Source organism: Chrysoperla carnea, chromosome 2, assembly GCF_905475395.1.
Source record: "Chrysoperla carnea chromosome 2, inChrCarn1.1, whole genome shotgun sequence".
Classification (NCBI taxonomy): Eukaryota; Metazoa; Arthropoda; class Insecta; order Neuroptera; family Chrysopidae; genus Chrysoperla; species Chrysoperla carnea.
This window is the reverse complement of record NC_058338.1, coordinates 10,714,736-10,734,164: the sequence shown is the minus strand read 5'-3', so window position 1 is coordinate 10,734,164 and position 19,429 is coordinate 10,714,736. Positions and strand designations below refer to the sequence as shown.

General features: G+C 29.6%; 1 protein-coding gene across 8 annotated transcripts in view; it reads left to right on the top strand.

The window, feature by feature from the left end:
• The window catches only part of LOC123294017 (disks large 1 tumor suppressor protein), a 1,177,915-nt gene that overhangs the window by 885,887 nt on the left and 272,599 nt on the right, over positions 1-19,429 (top strand). The window contains exon 1 of one of the 8 annotated variants that reach the window (XM_044875079.1): positions 12,482-12,581. The exons of the other annotated variants lie outside the window; for them this stretch is intronic. Within the exon in view, the coding sequence (XP_044731014.1) occupies positions 12,489-12,581 (93 nt within the window). The 5' untranslated portion in view covers positions 12,482-12,488. Of the gene's footprint in view, positions 1-12,481; positions 12,582-19,429 lie in introns of those variants that run through there. 8 annotated transcript variants of the gene reach the window in all.

The window sequence follows — 19,429 nt, the reverse complement described above, 5'->3', positions numbered from 1 at the left end:
CATTAAATATATCGGAAGAGGAGCAACATTTAGTGAGCATGAATTTAGGGAGCATACTGAGCATGCTACTAATGGCATGCCAGCAATATTTATCAAATTATGAATAATAGAGTGGCGAGCAGTATGACAACAAACATAGCGTTTACACCTATACGGACGGAATAGAATCGTAACTCAATGATGAGTATTGATAAATGCGCCGATAATCAAAGCGGGAAAACAAAGAAGCATTGAGATACCTGTAATTTAGTATGGAACTCAAGATTACACTGTCAAGTTGAACTTACAATTTAATAATGTAGGTGATGCTAAAGCTTTCATACTTAATAAAATTGTAAATAATGCCTATAGTCAATGGATCTTATGTCAATATTAAATAGAATATTATCACATACTTTTTGTGTGTCTGTTTCTATACCTTACCAGCATTGTAAAAAAAAGCCATGCATTTCGTACCGTGAGTTTATAGTGCTTGCACGCCTTCTGTTCATCTCAGAAACACCCACGTAAGTCCATCGTACAAAATATACGATTATTAGTTTTCACGAAATGTTATGTTCGATTTGTTTTTCTAATAGTTGTCAATAATAAATTCAAAACAACAAGTATTGTTTTTATCTATCTCATATAAATAGTTTCCTAGAACAAAAGCAGTATTAGTAGAATAGGATGTTATGGAGGAGGGTCTGTTGTGATTGTTTTGTGTCCTTGTCTGCCTACAAACATTATGTCAACTAACCAAGTGAAGAAGATATGATGTTATCATTCTGTTATTATATTAACATTGTTCTATATGTCAATGTTTTTCATTAAGAGTGTCCGAATTAAAACTTAAATTGAAACCAGCCTTTTTGTCGCTAAGTTTAATGATTATTAAGAATGTATAAGGTCTCAAATTCTAGAATTGAAATTGTTTTCCAAATTTCAATTTTGTATTTCAAGTAAAATTTATGAACCAAAAAATCGGTTGCATTTCTGGACTGGTCGAATAGTTTTTAAGATACAGACTAAAATCGATCCAAATATTGCGATATCTCAGAAAATCTGCATCCAATCATTAAAATAACCTCATTTTTATTCTTTTTGGATCAAAATTACCCCATCCACCGAGTTTCATCAAATTCCAAAACAAATTTGTTTTCGTTTTTCTCCATTTTTTCAAAGGGGTACCTTAAAAAAATTGCAAAAAATCGAAAAAATTTTTTTAGCTCCAATTTCGATAAAACTCAGTATATAGGGTAATTTTGACCCAAAAAGTACAAAAATCGGGTGCATTTATTGACTGGTTGAATAGTTTTTGAGATACAAACTAAAATCGACCCAAATATTGCGATATCTCAGAAACTTTGCATCCAATCATTAAATTAACCCGATTTTTGTACTTTTTGGATCAAAATTACCCCATCCACCGACTTTCATCAAAATCCGAAACAAAAATTTTTTTCCCGATTTTCTCGATTCTTTCAAAGGGGTACCCCTTAAAAAAATTACAAAAAATCGAAAAATTTTTTTTAGCTCCAATTTCGATAAAACTCAGTATATTAAGGTAATTTTGACCCAAAAAGTACAAAAATCGGGTGCATTTATTGACTGGTCGAATAGTTTTTGAGATACGTGATACGATGAGTACCACATAAAAAAAATTTAGATACGGACTAAAATCAATGCAAATATTGCGATTTCTTAGAAACTCTGCATCCAATCATTAAATTAACCTGGTATTTTATTCTTTTTGGTTTAAAATACCCCATCCGCCGAGTTTCTTCCACGGATGATCCACGATGTACTTGTTTAGTTCGAGTTTAAATTTCGAGCACTATTAATGAAAACCCCATTATATTGTAACAATGCTATGTTTTAGCTCTGCTGACTGTAGCTCTGATGTTTTATAATATTGGAGACTTGTTACAGTAAAAAGTTGATAATAAAAAAAAAACAGAACACGTATATCTATCTAGATCTAGAAATGATAACAATCTATCAACGTGGAGAAGACAGTTGTATCTAGAAAGAATGTCATACGATAAAAACATTTGTCTTTATTTTACACATATGTTACTTTTGTCAAGTATTTTTCTAATAAATTGAATATATAAATGTCCAATATTTTGCATTTTTCTTACAAATGATTAGATTTTCTTAAATGTATTTTGTTCGTAAACTTATTGTGCCAATACAAACTTATCATTCATTAATCATGTATTGTTATAAACGAGAATCTACATTTACGTTATCGCCAATAGAAGTAAAATATCTCTATATATATTATAAATGTGAAAGTAAGGATGTTTGTTTGTTACGCTTTCACGGTAAAACTAGCGAATGGTTTTGAATAAAACTGTACAGTAATATAACTCATACATCAGAAAAACACATGAGCTATAATTTATAAAAATATATTTAAAAAAATAAAAAATTAAATTTAAGCCGACATTTACTATTTACGTTTTTTACAGAAATATTTCATTTATGGTTCAAAATGATGATTATAGATGGAGCAAATGTATTATCATCATTTTGAACCATAAATTAAAAAATTCTGAAAAAATTTAAAATAGTAAATGTCAAGCAAGTCATCGCCATCTTTTCTGATATACTCAACGAATTATGACTATTTTACAATTAAAAAATTGAAAACTGTGAATACCTTTTAGCTGCGTAAGAATAAGTACATGTAAAGGTAGGTATTGGAAAGTATTTAACCAACTAGGGGATAAGTGAATGTGTAATAGGAAAGATATCTAAGACAAAAGAGTTGCGATTAATCGAAATACATATTGAATAAAGAAAAACAAAATAAGAAATAGGAATACTTAAAATAAGAAATAGTATACTTAAAGTCAATATTTTTATTCTGCTCTATAGAACTATGAATATTTGTTTTAACAACAAGCATGAGAAATTCTGAAAAAATAATCAACTGATTTCTATAAACAAGCAATTTAAACTCTTGATAATTTAAATTCCATGTAAGAACATATTTTCTTGAACCAAGTGCATAGTCCTTTTTTTACAGTGTGAAAAATCTTCCTTCTATGACAAAAATTTTATTTATATATTTAATTATTTTTTTGACGGCTCAAGAGGATACACATTATCCTGTACTTGATCCTCTCCTCCTGAGAATGAGAATTATATATACGTGAAAAAAAAAGTAACATATCAACAAATCCTTAATAAATATAAACATTTTCTTTTAAAAAACATAGCTGTTTATTTATCCTGAATCTAATATACAGTTTTTCGCTCATAAATATCATTTTCGTTGCCAACTGGATGGATATTTTTGTTAAGTCATCATTGTTACATGTTATATGTACGTATGTCCCTATAATCTATCCTCGATATCCTTTTTTTAATACTTTCATCATCCAACAACAACGGTTTAGTACACGATGGATTTAAGACCCTCCTTTTCATCTGATTATACCTATGTATAAATATTTAATATTTCCTATGTAGTACAAAATCTTCAATTACCAAATCGTAGTGAAATACTTTGTAGCGTAAGTTGCCGTACGATTGTCATCGAAGTACTAGACCGGGACTCAAACATAATATACTTCCTTATTCGTAGAGAGTGCGATGAAAACGACATCTGATGACAACTTTAAATCGTGTTCTAGAACGTTAGTTAAAATGTATTGGAAGCCTATTATTTATTAAAAAAGTATAATTTAAAGTAAACACGTGAAAAAACAAATGACTGAGTTAGTTGTTGAAATACCATGCATAGACAGTGTTGATTACTCTATCACATTACACATACATACATGTCACACGTACATAACTGATATTCCCATATAATACATACTATACAATTTACGTCTAATTTGCGCCCTCACGGGTAAACGGTGATGTTTACGAAAAAATGTTTCAAACAAAAGTTGTCTATTTTTTTATTCTATTTAAGAAATATTTTTTTGCATTTAAACTTTTATTCTATCTCTAACGGTTTACAAGAGAGAAGAAGACCGACCCAATTGACCTATGTTGCTCATTTACGAACACGATCTCACTTTTTACGCTGTAAAAAGTTCATTTTGATATCTTTTTGCGTTATGATATCTTTTTGCGTGATGTTATGAACACCTACACCAAAATTTTGTTCGTGGTATCAATATTTTTAAGCGTTACAAACTTGGGTGTGTTGCTTACTTATGCTTATCCGAACAATTTTTTAACAACGAAAGTTCTCCAGAGGTAAACATTGCTATCTTTCCGTACTTACGGTAAACTAAACAGCAAAACTACAGTCATTTGTAATTTTTGCGTGCCAACATTTTTATGTTTGAATCTGCCAAAAATCTAAAGTACTTATTAAGGGTTAAACTTTGCCTTTAAGTGCGTTTATTCCCTTCGAAGAAAAAATTGAGTCTAATGATAAAAACTGGACGATTTTCTTGGAAATTTGAAATATGTTTTCTTATAAATATGGAGGACTCATTTAATAACAAATATAAAATCGATTGTCATCTTTAAAACTAGAAATTTATAGATATTGAGAAAATACTGCATTGACATATTTCGTGATTACATTTATTCCAAGAAAAATAATCATCTTCTTGATATGATTCAAAAGAATTCATATTTTTTTGAACAGATTTGGTAACATGTACAAAATAATATGGAAAGAGTTATTATCTGCGGTAAATAAAGAATTATATTAATATTTTTAATAAATCGTATAAAAACTGCTTACAAATACCGGTAGTACTTAGATATTTATGAAAGCCCCCTATTCACAATATAATACTAACATTTTTATAAAAGTTAAAAAAGAAAAAAAAAAAACACAGAACAAAAAAGGTTTTCCAAAGCGGAAACATAATATGTACCTTGTGTTCTAAAACTGTTGATGAAGTTCTTTTTAATTGTTATCAAACTACGTAAACTCGCTAAAAGAACTAAACATTACTCGCTAAATATTTCATAAATCATGAAGTTCATTATTTGTTTCAGTTCACTAACAAATATAAAGTTTTTAATGTTATTGGAAAGGTGTTCCTCATCGCACGTTACGATTTGTTTGCTAGTTGGGAGGTAAAACTACAAAAAGTGCAATAGACCCCGAAATCCGACATGTAGATTACTAAAGAAATCAAAACTTTTTTAATAGATTCAGCTTGCCATGAATTTTGAGAATATGCAAAACATTTTACAATCTGTCAATTTGGATTTTTTGTCCAAAATATATGTTTTTTCATTTAAAAATGAGTTGTGAGTTATCAGAAGTTAAACATAATAGAGATAATTTAAAGAACTGATCAATTTAATTGTAGGTAATGTACGATCATATTGGGTTGACTACTAAATCAGAATTATGTCTTTTCTTAAACTTATATTACAATTAATACATAAATTATACAGTTAAAGTAGCTATTATATTGAATTCTTTAAACAATAAAACAAGTATTTGACTTAAAAATGCACAGATAAGCAAAAAGTATCACGCAAGAAAAAAATTACAAAAAAAAAAAAATGGAAAGAGGCTATTTTTGGGTAAATAATTTTGAACCACGTTTAGCAAATTTTATAAATCCACCATTAACAATTGGGAAAAATTTTAATGAATTCAAGGTAAATTCATAATTTGAAAATAGATGAAATTATTTGAAAAATGAGAGTTACTTATGTTTTAAATCGAGCGCGAGGAAAATGCTCATAACGGTAGGACTGGCGGATTAAACGAGACTGTACATACAGCATTAAACAAGCGTTATTTTGATGCTATTTTGTTTTTAGAATCAAGACAATGAATCACATTTGATGTAACCAAACAGTAATATTTTTTTGTAGAATTGAAAGTGTTGAGATTCTATTGTATTAGAATTTTTGGTGATTTTTTCGGTATTGATTGTATTTTTAAGATACTTTGTAGTACTTGATATTCCTATTACTCGACATACAAATATATGATGGTATACTCTCGTATTATGATTATTTTTGGTCTCACATAATTTTCCCTACAATACTTACTTATCCAGTACGGTGGTAGTGAAGTCACTAGTGTATTATATCATTTCTGTGTAAACCAACATTTCGTTTGTAGTTGAAATGAAAGAAAGATGAAATGTTTTAGCTAACATTTGGATAATAATAATAATAATGTTCTTTTACACTGGAACAGACACATTCAACAGAAACATACATATACACAAAAAAATATACAACCAAAAAATAGACATGCAGGAGACGCGTAGGCTGAGTGAATGTCGTTTTGTAATATTTCTTCGAGATTTTTACGAGGAAATATTCATGTTAGTTTTTATGTCATTAAAAAATAAAAAAAACAAGTGAAAACAAACAATTAACTGAGTTAATTGTTAAAATACCATGCATAGTCAGTGCTGATTTCTTTATCACATTACACATACAAACATGTGACACATACATAACTGCTAATCAAGTATAGTACATATTATAAAATTTCCGCCTAATTGGCGCCCTCACGGGGAAACAGTGATGTTTACGAAAGAATGTTTCAAACAAAAGTTTATGTTTAATTTTTGATAAGGAACATTTTTTACATTTAAACTTTTGTTCTATCTCTAACGGCTTACAAGATGGGTCCTACGGACCCAAGACCCAATTGACCTATGATGCTCATTTACGAACTTGACCTCACTTTTTACGTCCTGAGTACGCTGTAAATTTCAGCTCGATATCTTGTTTTGTTTTTGAGTTATCGTGTCCACAGACGGACGGACGGACAACCGGAAATGGACTAATTAGGTGATTTTATGAACACCTATGACAAAATTTTTTTCCTAGCATCATTATTTTTAAGCGTTACAAACTTGGGACTAAACTTAATATACTATGTATATTTCATATATACATGGTATAATAAATTTCAGTTTGACATTGTTAGTGTTTGTTCCCCTACAGTATTGTAAAAAAGTTTTGGTTTATTGCCTGGTACATACATATAATCCAAATTCATGCTTTGTAGTCAAATAATGTGTTATTATTAGCTTTTCAATCCCACGCAACTACAAAAATATATAATATATTGTGTGCAATTGCTGCTTATAAATTTGATAATATAGATATCCCTCTTCAATCATCAATACTCTAACTATAGTCGTCTCTGTTCATCAAATGATGGATCTTCGATGAACTCACAATTAAATTAAAATTTTGTTTTTTTATCATCGACAACCTTATATTTTTATGGTATTATTACAAACTAAAAGATTGTCTAAATATTTTAGATAGTTTTTTATCACACTCTCTAGATTTTTTGTTTTAGAAATATCCAATTGAAAATCAAAACCTATATGATTTTGAAGTAGATGGTTATTTTTCACAAGAATTGGAAAATTTATAATCTCACGCATAAGTTTCACTTAGGGCGCATGTAATTAACATAGAAAAAAAATTAAAATAATTAACCGGTTATTTATAATTTGTAAAAAAAGCCCTCGGATACAAGGCCGAAAGGTACAAAAGTATTAGATCTATGGATATTGGAAGAAAGTTTTGTTCTACATAAAGAACCTATTTTACTTGTAGAGAAAATTCGCTATAAGTGTAATTCTAACTTCTTTTCAAATATATATATAAGAAAAATAAAACAAAAATATTTATACGGTCTTATTACTCTACTCTCTAAGGTGGTTCTACCTGCCTACCTTCTGACCTTACCTTTTGTATATATCTACTCTATCTGATTTTTATATATACTTTTCATGTATTATGGATTTTATAGTTTTAGTTATATAAAGTTGCTACCGCAACGTTAATCCTTTTTGGGGTCATTCAGGTATTACGTATCAAATTTTCAATGATTTAAAACGATCCCTCTGTATAAGTAAATTAAAAACTCCACCCTCTCCTAAATGATAAGAAACCTAAATTCATTTCTCGAAAAACTAATTTTCAAGTATTTTCCCAAAAAAAAAATTGTCTTGGGTTTATTATAATAAAATTACGTATGAAGCCACTACCTACCTAAATTTGCTTTATTAGGGACTTTTACTGTCGAATTTTTTACACCATGTATATGAAATATACCGAGGCTTACTAAGTTTAGTACCAAGTTTGTAACGCTTAAAAATTATGATACTATGAACAAATTTTTGGTATAGGTGTTCATAAAATCACCTAATTAATCCATTTTCGGTTGTCTGTCCATCTGTTCGTCTGTCTGTCAACAGGATAACTCAAAAACGGAAAAAGATATTAAGCTGAAATGCTTACAACTTAATCAGGACGTAAATAGTGAGGTCCAGTTCGTAAATAAGCAACATAGGTCAATTGGGTCTTGGGTCTGTATGCCCCGCTTGTAAACCGTTAGATATAGAACAAAAGCTTAAATGTAAAAAATATTCCTTATAAAAAAATAACCAAGTTTTGTTTGAAACATTTTTTCGTAAACATCACTGTTTATCCGTGAGGGCGCAAATTAGGCGTAAATTGTATAGCATGTATTATATGGGTATATGTGTGTGGCATGTATGTATGTGTATTGTGACTGAGTAATTAACACTGTCTATACATGGTATTTCAACAATTAACTCAGTCAATTGTTTGTTTTTACTTGTTTTATATTAAAATCAATGACGCTCAAGTATTCATACTCCAATACTTTATGAAGAATTGTACCTAAATTTCGTGTCTATACGACTATATCTTTTACATAAAAAAGATGAAAAATTTTCAAGATGAAAAATATCGTTAAAAAAATAATAATGTAAAAAATATAACTTAGTTTATGTATCCTTTTTTTTCTCTTTATACCCATTTTTTTTGGTGGATTTCCTCCTGTAATATAATAGGTGTTTGGTGTGTTTGTAAGTATACACATATAAGTGTTATCCCCTTCCATACAAAGCAAAAACCATAAATTAAAATTATGGTAGGTAGCTGGCCAAAATATTTATATATATGTATAACTTGTTATTTCAATACAATTTTTATCTTTTTCTCCCTGAAGAGGATCCTTAACCTGTGTGAAAGGAAACAAGGTGCTTACTTTTACACATACATACATACATACATATACTTATAATTATAAATAAAGTTTTTATTATGAAAATTTTAGGAACGTAAAAAAGTTGTAATATGAATATGAGCTACTAGCTATTCATAGACATACAAAATATTTGCGCTTCAGAATAACTAAGTTTACACAGTTTACCTAGTATGTATAAGGCCTCCTTTTTAACCGACTTCAAACAAAAACGGAGGAGGTTATCAATTCGACTGTTTTTTTTTTTCCAATGTTTGTTACCTCATAACTTTTGACTGGGTGAATCGATTTTGATGATTCGTTATCTATTTGAAAGCTGGTGCTTCCCGTGTGGTCCCATTTCATTTTAGTCCAGTTCTGACAACGGCATCCCATGAGAAAACCTCAAAAGTCTTAAATTTGCATTGAGTATGCACGACAAGAGGACGAATAACTCAATATCACGCCAACCAATTTCGATGATTCTTTTTTTCAATGACAAATTAGTTAGTGTACTTCAGATTCATTAAAAAAAAAATAAATAAATAAAAATTTTAACAAAAAGAAAACCTGCAACACGGCACCTAAAATGCACTAAAACACGGTATCAGTCAAGCTAATGTAGCAAACTGTTCAGCCAGAGTTGTTTCCTTGGCTGACACCGACTCCAAAAATAACAATAATTTTAACTACAAACATTACAATAATTTTAACAAACTTTTCTTTTGAAGTCGGTTTTCTTTTTGTTCAAAGTTTTTTCAATTATTGAGCTACAGGTCGATATCCGTTTATTTTTACGGATTGTAAATAATATATAAAGTACCATTAGTTTTAAAACATAACTAATAATATTGATATCTGATACCGTTTTGTTTTTATTTTAAAATACAAAAATGGATAAACTTAATTTTTTCACTCCAAACCACCAGGATCATCGTCCGGTCATTTTGTAGACGACCGAATTGTGCCCCTCAACCATCCTCGCATCCAATTGAACAAACAACAAAAATTTCATCAAAATCGGTCCGTCCGTTTAGGAGAAGTTCATTTAAAAACACACGCAATGACGGTGACAATGACGCGAGTACTATAATTTTTGTTCACCCAAAAAAAGCTCAACGTGCTAAAAGTAGTGTCATTTCAAGAATTGAATACTGAACATATACTTTTACGTGTATAAAGCAATTCCTATCCCTATTTCGAAGCTATGGATTAAGCACAAGCGAGAGCAAGGGAGGTGAAGTATATAAAATGGTGGTCTTTACTTTTAAACTCAGCGAAGCGGGTGGGTGGCATGCTAGTATTTGTATATTATTTCTCTAAGTATAACCAGATATAACAATTATTTTTGATAAAAATTATAAAACGTGAAACTTTGTTTATACATAATAAATAAAGAGGATTAAAAATTAAGATGTTTTAATTAGAGCTTCAAAATCAACAGAATTGAATTATCTCTTTTTAAAACAAAAATGTTTACTACCCAAGCCATCCAAATCCATCGCATGTAAATTTCTCAAACCTTTTTAAGCCTGTTAAATGTAAATATTATTGGTTAAGGTACTAATTACCATTCTACTTTTTCATCAAGATATTTTTATGTTATATAATAATTAATCATAAGAGTATTATTGTGTTGTAAAATTTGTTATTCGAAATATGTGAAGAATTAATGAATTTTTTTTGCCAATTTCACGAACATTTAAGAAGTTTTAACGATTCGAAAAGGCGCTATCTTGTTTTTCATCGCCGAGTTATATGAAACAGGCCAAATAAATGAAATTAAATTTTTTCCCTAATAATTTGGATGAAAACATATGCGAAAATAATTTTTTGCAATTTCAACTTTCTTGTATAAAGTAAAAAAGGTGGTGTAATCTCGTAAATATTCGATATGGAATTTTTGAAGTGGTTATTTTCTTTTCAACTTTCTTATGTACGACTAAATCGTCTCTTTTGTTATTCCGAAAGGCGTTATTAAAATTTGGGGTTTTGAATTAATTAATTATACATATCCTTGGACAAATCATTTTCAAACATTTTCGATATCCATATATCTCATAAATAACTGAAAATTGATGAGATTCCAGATTTAAAACTTTGGTAATTTGGATGTGAAATCTATTTATGCTAGTTTACCTTGGCTAGGTACGCCTTAATGCGAATATATTAGACCAACTTTAAAACTTGAAATACCCAATTGTCACTTACAGTACGTGTCAGTCGAATTAAATTTACTGCACTAACGTCTAAATAGATTTAGGAATCCAATATTCACAATCAATAAAATTGATTTCAATTTGATTTTAATTGTTTTTTGTTTGTTTCAGGTGAGTACTACTTACTTCATAAATAGCTGTCCATCCATCAGAGGTAACGATCTGTATTTTCAACCAAATGGTAAATAAATTTAGAACAAAAACTGTTGTCTATTCGTAGATTATAAAATGTTTCCCTAATACCAACATTTATGCGAAAAAATTCGAAAACTACCCCCGTTAACAGTTTTTGAGGCCGTGAGTGCTTGAGATCAGAATGATCCAAAGAACATTTTAAGGTGGGTATACAAAAGTTTAATAGACATTTTCTTATCTAATATTGCGGGGTGGGGTCCTTGACTATTTTTTTCCTTAAACATAATAATGAAGTAACTGGTAATGGGTACTAGAGCAGTACAGTCCAGAAAATATCTCTTCTTGGAAAAAAAGTATTAGCAGTAGTTTATTACTTAATATTTATTACTTTTATTAAAATATCTATCGTGTTACCGGAAATCCCATGTCGGCTTACATATTAAATTCTACGTGAAAAGCAGAAAATTAGAAACAAGTTTTTTTTAATTACACAAAGCACAATAATTTTCGATATATTTTGTTTGTATATAAATTGAAAATCAACTCTAACTTTTTTCCCTGTTCGCTTCCGCCTCTGTGCTTTAAAATAAGTTACAATAATATTTTTCTTGATTATAATATCATGGTTTTAAGGTAATGTCGTAGGCATACCCAAAGTACTTGACAAGTCCCAATAACGATCATATAATAACTCTCTTAACATCGAAAATGAAAACATGTTTTTCTATAATAAAGTACCTTTATTTTCGATGTACATATACATAGATTCGTTCGAATGCGTCGCGTCGACGTTGTACATTCGAAACATCGAACGCAAGCAGTAAACATCCCTATACCGCCGTGCAGCATCGTTCAGTTTATATCGAAACATTCGTGAGTGAACATACTCATGAATTCTAATCGAATTCGAACACTTTCGACGTAAATGTTATTACAAAGTGTGAAATGTTTTTACAAATAAATTTCATATTTTTTCACAATAATTTTTCACATAGGTGATAAGTTCGAACGTGTAAATTTTGTATAGTGTGAGTGTGTGAAATTGTGTGGCGGTTTTTTAATTTTTTTGGTTTTTTGCGTTTCGTTTCCAAATGTTTTGTGATACAGAAAAACATACATCAAAATTGGATTACTTAAACATATCAAACCCAGAATGTTGCCATAGATCGAATACAATAATGGGTTTCCATGAGAAAAAATTACGACGTTTACGTCGTTTTCGTTTTTTTGGACGTGCGAAAGTGTATTTTATGGTCCGATGGCCAATATTGGTATGAGAACATAATTTTTTTTAAATATTATATTTTTGTTGAGCTTTTTAGAAACTTGTATTATTGTATATTTCGATGTCGATGGGAAATGGAGTGTGAAAAATAGATAAGGATTTTCTTATTTTTAATAAATAATATTATCGGTTTTTCTTTTCCTATATCGTGTCGTCAGGTTGTTTTTAAATATGTTTTATCATGAAAATATGATATAGCTTTTTTTTTCGTCTCCTTTTTGAGAAAAACCAATGCATTGAGGTTTTCTTCACGTATTATGTTTGGTTTTTTTGGTAGATTTGATAGAATATTTTTAATGTTAAAATTTCTGTGTGGTTTTTAGACAATTAAGGTATTTTTGAAAACATTTTCTGTTTAGGATACTAACAGTTTTTTTTTTATTCATTTTATTTTTAAAGGGATTTGAAAACCGGTTTTCAAATCCCTTTGGCCATTTAGGTAAATTCCTTTTAAGGTATTCATTGAATATTCAATGATTTTCCTGCAAGTTTTAATCTGAAAAATTTTTTACTTTATTTTGTTATGTATACCTACATAGTACAAAATATTCGACAACCATTTGAAATAACGTGATGCTTGGTTGTAAAGCAAACTATTAATAATAAATAGTGGTAAACTTTTTCTTGACACTTAATCATAAAAAATTTCATGTGAACGTGGAGAAAAAACAGGCTACCTTTGCAGCTGCAGCTAGTATAAATTTCGCGTACCAGAGCAGCTATTTACGTCACCGCACAACACTCTTTTTGCAATGCCTTGCAAAAAAATGTCATTTGCGAAAATTCCCTATCAAAACTAGTACTTAAGCAGACAATTTTCTCGGCACCTTTTTGGAAATGGTATTTCCTAAATATCAGAAAAATACGTTGAGATTAAGAAGGCCATACTTGTACGAAGGGAAACATACTTTGAAAAAAATTTTACGAACCAAAAAAATTTTCCGCTTATTTTATCATAAAAGCATGAAAAATTTTAATTTTATTTTAATTAGTATCTGTTGAAAATCTATCCGATATATTGATAATGAACAATCCTTGAATTACTGATCTGAGAACTTGTTACGTAATTTGAAGGATTCTTTGGCTCAAATTTATATTCAATCCAAATTCATAAAAAAATGATTTGTTTGGCTGGTGGTAGAAAAAAAATTTTTGGCAAAGGTATTTATTAATCCTAATAATAAGCACGTTTCCTATCATCTATCCATTTTAAGAAAATCAAGCAAACTCACCCTATTTTATTATTTAGGACTTATCCAACGAGAATCCACACAATAATATACACGAAATAAAAATTTTCATTTGCCAATTTTATTAATAAGAATGTTCTTCTTGTGAAAAAACTGAGAAATGACAATTATTATTTTTCCCAAATTAATACGTTTGATCGAAAACCATTTTCGAGTCCCTTTATAATTACATAACCTTCGTTTCTTTGCCAGCTAGTTTATATAAAAATGTGTAAATTTAAAATAAAATTTAATATAACATCACAAGTATTAAATAAAATATTTCCACATCATCTATTACACAAATTACAAATTTGAACATATTGGATTAAATATATTTGTAAACGTAGAACATCTTGCCAATAAATATTAACAATCGCATCGATATTAAAAGATGTCAGTGCCGAACTTTGATTGTCGCTTACCGTTTACATTTGACACTAAGTATTTAACCTTTGAAACAAATTGGATTTATAGACCGTAATAGCTTTATTTGGTTATTATGTTTCCATATTAAAATTACATATTGCACAATCGTGATATGTGTCTAAAACACTTGTCCCAAGATGCATGTTGCTTGCATGTTTTCATGATATACCTTGATAGAATATTAATCGCTTATATGTTGTTCCTGTAAAAAGTAATAAAACTATTATAATCGTGTAAAATTCGGTATTTAGTTTATATCGGACATATACAGAGTGTTATTTAATTAATCTGAGACTAACCTCATCTAGTCAAACGAAAAAGATTTTTCACCAAATTTAGATCTGATTCATAATTTCCGAGATATTCCGAGATATATTTCATCCACCAATCACAAAGCAGACTCAAGAAGCGATTAATCAAAGGTTATCTTATAGTAACCACCTTATAGTCAGTACTCACGTAAATTGTTCTGTAATCGTTAGTCACGTGCTGAGAGATTTGCTCACGCGTTCTGCACATACGTTAAATATTTCGCATGTTAAATATTCTTTAACTTTGTCAATCATAACATCTCCATAATTCAAATAATTATAATAAATTAATTTTTTAATTTACTACTTAATTATGTGATTATGAATGACGTTTGAGAATGAAAATATTATGAAAATATTAGAGCAGAGAAGTAATCAAAATAATAAAATTCATTCAACAGCCGCAGCCCGCCCCTGCTTAGCCAGCCCACTAACCACAAATTTGACTCCTATCTCTTGGACAGTCCTCTGATTAATCCCTAATCACAATACTTGAATAATAATAAATAATATCTCGATATTATTCATATATCAGCTCGATAAATATGGTGGAAGCGCAAATAAGTATACAGTACATAGTGAGACGTAATATAATGCATCATTTATATGCGTTTCCACCATTGATTGCATAGAATTTAATTTTATGGTGCGGAATCTTCAAAAAACATTTTGTTGTAGACTTAATTGTGAATCTAAACCATTCTCGAATCTCCTTAAACACACAAAATTTTATCGAAATCGGTTCAGCCGTTTATAAGAAGTGCAGTGATAAAGGTACGAACAGAAAAATGATATATATGTAAAGCTATTTTTTGATAAATTCTTTGTATATCAAAATTTTCATGCAAGCTCGATTCTGCACACAACTAATTGCTCCGAGCCTTAACTGAAAATTCTAGGACTAACAAAACATTCTTAGGAAAATGGTAGACATCCGGTATAGAAGATATACATGAAAAAGGTACGCTTACTAAAGTAAATGCTCGAAAAAGTAATTAATTTTCTTGCCTATTCTTTTTTATTTTCATTTTTTTTTTTTTTGGAGAAAGAGCAGTCCTTCCTCTCGTTCTCACTGCATGTTGCAAACAAACACTCACTACAGAGTACTGAGTACAAACATAAAGAACAAAACTCCACATCATTTAATCATCTCGCTTCATGAATGTTTTTAAAGTACTAATGTAGTTTTTAACAACAGTTGAGGTATTAAAGTACTACTCATTATGGTATTGTATGAGTGAATGAGCCCTTTAGGCACTGCCAGTTTTAAACGGGGTACATTAAATGGTTTTAACAAAAAAGAATATGCTTTTTAACGAAACAATACAAAAAAAAAAGTAAAGTATGAAATAATATTTATTTATTATGCAAAAAAAAAAAATGTTTAAAATAGCAGCAGAATTATTATTAGGGTGGAAAATTTTAGTACATAAATATACGTTTTTCTTTTGTGGTTAATTATTTAATAAAAAATAATATACAACAATTAATATGAACTTTGGGTGTAGTTACAATTTGCCCAATTTATTTATGAGGCGATGAAAAAGATATGATGGAAAATTTAAAGTGGCTTTATTTACAGAGTGATGAAAAAGTACCATAACACTTACGGTAAAGCGTTTTAATCGTATTTTTTATATACGATTATGTATCGAAATAATCGACGCCACTCTTTTTGTATCATCCATTGAAACTTTGTGAGTGGCTGCGTTGATGGATATTGTATTATAATATCCTTAAGATATAAAAAAAATTTAGAAGTGTCAAACAATATGTCCATAGTAAGACAACCTAAGTGATTCCTATTAAAATTTGTTTAAAGCGCCCTGTGATTCAAGCCATTTAGTTAGATTACTTAAAAGTTTTCAAAATATTTCCCTTTTAACAGGAATAGAATAATTCATACGTTAATCGCACTATCATTTCCTTTCTGTTATTTCAATTTGCTCATTAGAATTCAGAATTACAGTAATAATTAACATTGCAGTGGATGAAAATAAACTTATTGAATAATGATCATTAAAACCTTCCAGAATGAAAAATAGTATTTAACACACAAGTGGGCATCTTCCTGTTGTTATCATACTAAACTAGGTATAAATGAATGATATCATTAGTACCTACCGATATTGATAATAATAAATGTGAACGATTTAACAATAATTAATATTGTAAAGTGGAAATTAGTTACTTCCAATCATACAACTATCATTATATCCAACTATAAAAGCTAATTCAATTCAAATTTCCCATGTTTTCAACTCTGTGAATTATATTGCTGTGAATATTTATTTCAAACGTCAATCGTCACTAGTGCTCAACAATTCTCAAATTGTTCACTTGATCTAATGAAATAACAATTCTGTTCGAATTGTGTATATAAAAAAGTTTGAGGAAACTCGAAGCATTGTCGGTAGGTTAAGGCGTGTAAGGCGTCCTAGTAAAGATTGCCGTTTTTATTAACCGCAATAGTTTAGTGTGGAACGTGAGCTATTTTCAGTCCACTACTTTCAACATTGAGCATACGGCCGCAGTCAATATTGAGAGCTTTCTCCGTTATTAGTATTCAAAAGGGAGACTGCCTTCTATCATTTTATATCTGTTAAGACTGCTCTCATTTCATTTCTGTTAAATGCTTTATCATAAATTGACCGTGGACCAGAGAGGGTGCTTTGTAAGATGAATAATACATAATTGAAATCTGTCTGAAAAAATGCTAAAGATATTTTGCCCGACAAAAATACTGCACCGATGAGCTTGCGCTTGTCTTCGACCTCAAATATGCCAATTGTTAAATAATTATTAATGTTATCAAGTGGTCATAATGTCTATCAAATTCCCCGCTGGCTTTTTTAAGACAGATAGCTTAAATATGACGTCATCGTGCTCATTTGAGAACACAAGCGATTGCGAAAAAAGTCAGTCCCCTTTCTGTCTCACGGTCTATTAAAACCCATAAAACCTTGAGGGTAAAACAGAAAATTGAAAAAGGCATCTTCCAACATTCAGTTGTAGATTAAGACCACTAAACCACAAGATGTTTTAGAAAAAGCATTTCTGCGCTAGATATTTGGGTAATTTTTCCAACGTTTTATAAGTTTGATAATTATGCATCAATCAAAGGAAATTATATCATTTTCATCATAAACTAACCAATCATATATTTTAATATTAAAACATCAGAAATCTAGGTCCAAATTCTAAACTGATAATAATAATACATTCATGTGATAATAATGAGTTGATATCTATAACTATGCTCCATGGTAAAGTACAGATATTTAATGTATTTCAACATAACAAACATACATACCTATTTTATGTTCTATATGTTACATAACTGAAACTGTTACATAACCAATCATTGCATTGATGATGGGAGTTATGTTATTCCATATCCGGATTCATTACCGGTTACATTCATATCAAGTTACATTCTTCATTCCATATAGCTACCTACTATGTCATTTATCTATACTCACATTTATAACATAGAAATATAACAATTATTATCATCAATGCAATTGGTTCAAATACCATGCATTGCGTTGCATATGAAGGGTACATGGGAAGAACATGCTAAGTCACGCTCAAAAAGTACCGTTTTTGGGCATGAAGGCTTTACTTGCTCGAGCCAAGAGTCTCCCGTTGTTGGAGGGGTATAATCTGTACGGGCCAAAACACACGGTCGGATAAATCCATTCATATATTTATAACTAGCTGTGAACTACCCGCTTTGCTGGGCAACCCCCCCACTTGCACCCCTCCCTCCACATTTCCTTTCGTTGGATAACAGTTTTGTAATGTACACGTCATGCTCTTTTATTTGATACCCCTCTTAGTTATATTTGTAAATATTCGATAATTCCTTCCCACTTTCTCGCTACACCTTTCTACCCTCCGAAGGTTAAAAGTAGATAAAAACAATAGATCTTTGAAGCTGGTTGTATATCGTGTCAATATTTGAGCTTAATCGATGCACAACTTTTTTAGTTTTTGAAGCATATCCCTTTCAACCCCTATTTCAACCCCTTACTGTACTATAATATGGATGTATTATACATAAAAACCTTCCTTCTGAATTACTCTATCTATTAAAAAAACCGCATCAAAATCCGTTGCGTAGTTTCAAAGATTTAAGCGTACATAGGGACATAGGGACAGAAAAAGCGACTTTGTTTTATAATATGTAGTGATTGAAACACAACATTTTTAGGACATTTAAACTTTCATAAAATTGACTATTACAAATATTTTATTTTCATACCATGGTAATTATTATTTGTGACTCGTACGTTTAAATAAATTTCGATTTTCGTCCTTATCTCCTGGATCAATTTTTGTATTATATAAATACGTATTACGACTATCGAGTAGTCAGTATGAATTAGCTAATCGTAATTGCTCTTATTGTGTATGTTACTCGTTGCTAATTTTAAGATTTTATGATAGAATTCTACTTCCTTTGCACTATAAAATTCAATTTTCATTTAAAATAAAAAAAAAGTGACTTAGTATGTTCTTCCTTCTGTACCCTTCCAAATTTATTAAATCAAAAATGTATGAATGTACATGGATCGTCTGTGTGTTTGTGAAAATTTTGGTCGCTAATGATATGATTATAGATTCAGTTAAATATATCATTACCACAGGGTGTCACAAAATTATCGCTTTGGTAGAGGAAAGTAAAAGTTCCAGGTTGAGAAAAATTCGTTCAAATTTTGAAAAAAAAATTGCTAAATACGAAAAAATTATAGTAAATTTTATCCATAATGTTTAATCTATATTAATCGGATCTCAATACCATAACAATAACAAAATATAAATTTTCATAAAGAATGTCCCAGGGCTTAGAAATTTGACAA